The sequence below is a fragment of the Solanum tuberosum genome, unplaced genomic scaffold (genome assembly GCF_000226075.1).
Source record: "Solanum tuberosum cultivar DM 1-3 516 R44 unplaced genomic scaffold, SolTub_3.0 scf00180, whole genome shotgun sequence".
Taxonomy (NCBI): Eukaryota; Viridiplantae; Streptophyta; class Magnoliopsida; order Solanales; family Solanaceae; genus Solanum; species Solanum tuberosum.
The window spans coordinates 47,462-53,577 of NW_006239107.1; the positions used below are offsets into that span (position 1 = coordinate 47,462).

The following is a 6,116-nucleotide window of genomic DNA, read 5'->3' on the forward strand; positions in this document are numbered from 1 at the left end:
CCTATGAAAATAGTCGAAAGTCAAAAGTAATTCAAATCTTCGTTAAGTAAGTTTTTCTCTCTAAAAGAAGTATCAAAGAAAATAGATGTGTCCAGCTCACTCGTAGTTCAATCATGTCTTCCTTTTGAGGAAAGGCATAATAGTCTTTGAGCCATTTTGAATAAATTCATGAAGATAATGCTTTTGGTATTGTCTTCAATAAGTTATTTACTTAAGACTTTGCTCTATCACCTTTTCAATAAGCTCTCTGGTCTTTAAAGTAAGATTTGATTTCATAAAAACTACTTTTACTTCACGATCTATCACTCACAATCAGTTTAGTTAGGGTTATCTTTTTTAATATCATAATGCATAATGCCCCTATCCCATAAGCCTTTCACTATCTCAAGTACAACAATTAGCATTTTTTAATATTGTGGATCCAGAAAAACTAAAGTGATATAAAGTTTTGGTGTTGTTGCATGTTGAAGACCCAGCATTAAAAAAGCTGACTATGTGTTAACAAGCAAGTCGTTGTAGTATAGTGGTAAGTATTCCCGCCTGTCACGCGGGTGACCCGGGTTCGATCCCCGGCAGCGGCGTTCTACTTTTTTCCTTTTGTCAGCTGTTCCAAAATTTATGACCAGCCAAATTTATATATTTCCACACGTTCAAGTTAGGAAAAATTATCTAACTACACACCATTTATTATTATATTTTCTTATTTTCTCTATCATTTCAAAAAATATCAAAAATTCCCTCTTTTGCTCCCATCATCCCCTTTTTCGAATACATTAATTTGAACATCATACCCACGATTTTCTTTCCTTTTTTCAAGTCACAAATCTCTCTACAGTTAACTACATTAATCCTTTTTTGAATTTCAAATCTTTTCTCTTTCCAATTAATGATTTCAAGTTATTCAAGAGATAGATTTCTTTCCATCACTTCAATTTTCAATTTCTTTTTTAAAAAGTTAGTTTTTTTTTCATCTTAAAAACTAAAAAAATAAATAAATTGTGATTGATTAAACATTGACAAAAGGATCTCCTAAACACATATGTGACGAGGAGATGTGGGCAGGTAATTGTGATTGCTAACATAATGCCAAAATAAGTTTTGTTGTTGTCGGTTTTTCATATGTTTATTGATCATCAATCTTATGACATAACTCTCGATTTCTTTACTGGAAGAGGGGTGGAAAACGTTGCTAATGCAGAGAGTTCATCTTGGAGTGCATTTAGAATTGTTCCAGGAATTTCTAGTGGCGGTCTTGATACACTTCATTCCATTGGTTCGATCTTTCAGTATTGGGGTTATCCAATTTGTTGCTTTCCATTGAATAGATTGTTGACTTTTTTCGATTTTTTGGTTGTTCATATTTTCTGATACATATAGGTTCAAATTTCTTAAACTAATGTATATTGCCTTCGTTTCAACATCATGATACATTACAATTCTATCATGCACAATGTATCGTGTTCAAATATTAGTTTTGATACATAACCTTAATTAGTATTGATGCTTGATACAAAAATTCTACAAAATGTATCATTTATCATGTATCAACCTTTTCATCTACAAATTCCTAATACATATGGATTCTGCTCTCAAACAAAATAATTTACATAAATAATAATGTATCATGCAATAATTTTGTATGCGTGATAAGTAAATTCGAATATATACTAAATCTATCTGATACATAACAATTACCAAACAGTAATGTATCGATCTCAAACCTAACATCTTATGGGCAACAATTTCTTATTTAATGTAACTAGTAGAAATACAACACTTATCAATTTAAACAAGATACATAAATAGTAATATAATGATAAATCTATCAATCTCGAAAATAAAATTCAAAAAACGATTTCACAACATTATAAAAGGTATGAATGATCCATCAAAGTTATGCATCTCTTCAGCCTTTTTGTTTGTTGTATCAATGCATAACAGATACATTAAAAATCCAAACTCTTGTTTCTTCACCTCAACTATGTATCAGATATCCAAATTTTTTTCTCAACTCATCGATCTCTAATTCAGTTGCAATGACTGATTAGAGATTCACAAACCAATATTTTGACCAACAACAATTCCATCATTTTTATATCGTTCATACCTCACCTCACTTTCTCAGATTCTGAAATGTCTCAACAAGATCGACATGTTCATGTTGTATTAGTACAATTTGTCGACAAGTTTGATTTAAAAATTGAGAATTTTTTTGGAAGAATGGGAAGAAGAATTTTGGGATCTAAAAACACATTACATATACATCAAACGAGTAATGTATCACGACTTATATATCAATATACAAATTAAAAAATTAAAAAACAGAGGTCATATATAGCAAATCCAAACAACTTGAACCAAAATTGAAAAGATCTTCGATGAACTTGAAGATTCAAAAGGAAATTGTTTGTCCAACAACAATTTCATCACTTTTGTATCCTTCATAACTCACCTCTCTAACCCATAATTTCGACAAAGTTTTTGAATCAAATCTGAAAGGTTTCTTCGTTGAACAGGGGGGAACAATTTCAAATTTTGAATTTCTTCGTTTTGGATTTGCCTATGTATGATTGAGAGTAAAAAGAAACATAAGCGTAATTTATGGATTTAATTAGATTTTCATATTTTATTCCCGTTTTAGCGCAACAGAATTTATGTAAGTTATACTTAAAGAGTAGGAATATGATGTAATTTACTCTTTACACTATGAGATTTATGTAAGTTATACTTAAAGTTATAAGTTCGAGCCTGGATATGGAGAACCAAAATTTATGACCAGCCAAATTTATAAATTTCCACACATTAAAGTTATAAGTTCAAGCCTAGATATGAATGAAAATTCTATTGAAGTTCATCACAACAACATGTTGCGAGTCTAGCCAGTCAAATTCATATATTTTTATGCATTGAGGTTGAGTCTAGCTAGCACAGCAACATGTTATGAACCTTGCCAGCCAAATTTATATATTTCTATGCAATGAAGTTAAGTTCAACCATAAATATGAAGAAACTTCTATTGAAGATAACCATACCAATATGTTTTGTAGTATAGTTAAAGTTCAAGCTTGGATATAAAAAAATTCTATTAAAGTTTATCACACCAATATATGTTGTGGTATATTTAAGTTCGAGCTGGGAGTTGTAATGCCCAGAAACCAAGTCATCACACCATTCAGATGATAACAACATTATAGCACACCAAATATTTTATTGGGATCAGTTCTTCGTCTCTTTTCCTCTTTCTTACTTAAAAAAGTTTTTTTATTTTAATGCAGCTTTGCCACTACTAACATTTATCAAGACTAAATCCAACAAGGTTATTAGTCAGGTCATAACTGACACGTGTCCCCTGCTGCTGTACATTTCCGATTATCGACATTGATTCATCCGTCGGAGCAAATGCTAAGCAGTACTTCCCCGACGAGTCTATCGGGACCACGGTATTCTGCGCGTGCAACGGCAGCGTTCTCCCACCGGAGAAATGAAACGCCACCGTCGGAACGTTCGCCGTACTCATTGACGATAGATCAAAGCAAGTATCAAACAACTCGAATTCCCCGGCTGACGGCAAATTCTGAGCATACTTCACGAACGTGTCACGTAAAGCATTGTAAGCACTGCTCTGCAAACGAGTCACCGCTGTTCCAGAATCCACGATAATTCCTCCCCTCCCATTATCGTCGATCTGAAAAATACTCAATGGAACCTGTAACATCTCGCCGCCGACGCTGATTCCTTCGAGACCTACGTAGAAAAAAGTATCCCTCCTCGAGTTACGTAGCAATGGTGCAAACACCGAGTCACTAGGTCCGGCGGAATTGAATTCCAAAGTCGATGAAGAATCAGAATCACGATCTACAAGGCCGTAGGAAAACGACGTCGCTTTGACTTGAGATGGAAGAGATAGTGAGCCGCCGCCGAGACCTAACAACCCAGCTGACCCGGTAAATAACCCTTCATTATCATGGCCACATCCTATAGCAACATTAGGGAACGATCCAGAGTCTCCAAACGACACCGTTTCAGTCGCTAATTCCCCTTTTGTAAACGAACCATCTCCATAGGAGACTTGATACATACAAGTATCGGTATAACAGCCCGAGAGTTCAAGTGCCGCACACACCGGTGAGTCGCATGAGAGCTGATTGTATGTGGAGGAATCAGACGGATTGAAAATCGGATCAGTTTGTTGGTAACATTCGTCACAGGGCTCACATTGAAGCCAATTAATATCACTGCCAGTATCAATGGCCATGTAAAATTCCTTCGCAGGTTCTCCAACTCCTAGCCGAGCAAAATACTCGCCACTGCCTTGACTTGATCCAGATATAAGAGGGGTCTGAAATTCTTCAAGTCCCGACATGGTTCTAACCGATTTGAGATGAGAATAAGTAAAATTAGTGGGAGAAAGTTGAAGCATAGCATTGAGTGAGGACACTCGTGCTGAATCACGAGCAAGTCGGGAGAGAGTGAGAGATGTATAGTCTGTGTGTTGGGGTTTCACAAGAGAAGAGCGAGGATAGATTGATACAGAGAATGCAGAGGAAGAATAAAGCGGTTGTTGTTGTTGTTCTATTGCTTCTTGTTGTTGGAGAGATTTGATATTGGGAGAGAGTACTTGAAGAGTGTTCTGAATGTACTTTGATACATCGAGGATTTGGGAATGTGGAAGTGAAGAAGTTAACGAGGGACGACAAAGAGCATTACGAAGGAAAGAAACAGTGATGATCAAGGAAAGGAAATTGGAAAATGACGAGGCCATTATAGTTTGTTGTAAAGAGAAATGATGAATGTAAGAAGTGAAGATAGGAATGGATATAAATAGGAGGAAGAGGAGGAGAAAGAAAAGGCGAAAGGTGAGAAAAGAGAGAAAGGAAAGGAGCTCACGTATAAAGTTTGAATAAGAACCCATGCATTAATGGAGGGAAGCAAGCTTTCATACATAGCACTCACCGGTAAAAACTAACTCCCACTTATTTGTTTGTATGTATGTATACTCCTTTACCTTTTTAAAAGTCGTGCAAAGTTCAAAATAGGCAAGTAAAAGTGAACGAAAAGTAGTACATATATTTTTATCACCTAATGACAAGGGTACGTAAAGCTTGATTATTTTTCTAAGAAAAAAGAATAAAAAATGTCCTTAAACTATGTGAAAGGAACAAAAATTTCCTTCGTTTATAGTTTGGTCCAAAAATGTTCTTACTGTGTCAATACTTTAGTCCAAAATTGCTCTTGTTGTTTAATGGGTCAAAAATGCACATTTTCCAAATAAATATAGGGGAACTTTCACATATAGTCACTCAAAAATAGCCTAATTACTCTCCATAGCTATAGTTTGATAATTACAATTCGTAGCTACATGTTATATGGAGGAGAGAGGCGAGCGAGACTGGGAGAGAGAGGCGAGAGAGAGGGGGCAAAAAGTGGGAAAAAGGTGAATTGTATATGTATATAGGTTAGATAATTGTATATTATACATGTGTATTTGTATATATGGCAAGCAAGATTGGGAGAGAGAGGAGAGAGGCGGGCGAGATTGGGAGAGGGAGGAGAGAGGCAAGTGAGAGAGGGCAGAGAGTGGGAGAGAGGTGAATTGTATATGTATATAGGTTAGATAATTGTATATTATACATATGTATTTGTATATATATCAAGTGAGATTGGGAGAGGGAGGAGAGAGGCGAGCGAGAGAGGGCAGAAAGTAGGAGAGAGATGAATTGTATATGTATATAGATTAGATAATTGTATATTATACATATGTATTTGTATATTCAAGCGAATTATACATATACAAACGTGGCTAATTATACAAACTCGAAGTCAGCCCGCGTAATTAATGTATAATGTTAGTCGCAAGTGATAATTATAGCAAACTATAGTAATTATAGCAAACTATAGCTATGATGAGTAATTAAGTAGTATAAGTTTGCTTAACCGCGTAATTTTCCCATAAATATATTTTTTCTTTCTTTTTAACATATTTCTTTTTCTAATAATATTTTTTAAATTAGGAAATGTTTATCTTACTTCAATTCAGAAAAAAATAAAAAATAAAAAATAAAAATATTTCTTCTTATATAAATATAAATTAATGATGGATATATTATGATATTTTA

General features: G+C 34.4%; 1 protein-coding gene and 1 non-coding gene across 2 annotated transcripts; one reads left to right on the top strand and one right to left on the bottom strand.

Annotated features, from left to right (window-relative positions):
* Positions 1–509: 509 nt before the first annotated feature.
* On the top strand, positions 510–581 carry TRNAD-GUC (transfer RNA aspartic acid (anticodon GUC)). Its single transcript has one exon. It is a non-coding gene; the product is annotated as a tRNA-Asp (tRNA).
* A 2,545-nt stretch (positions 582–3,126) lies between these two features.
* On the bottom strand, positions 3,127–4,949 carry LOC102598196 (protein ASPARTIC PROTEASE IN GUARD CELL 1-like). Its single transcript, XM_006354670.2, has one exon. The coding sequence runs from the start codon at positions 4,910–4,912 to the stop codon at positions 3,287–3,289; it is 1,626 nt and encodes a 541-aa protein (XP_006354732.2). The 5' UTR covers positions 4,913–4,949; the 3' UTR covers positions 3,127–3,286.
* Positions 4,950–6,116: the final 1,167 nt, after the last annotated feature.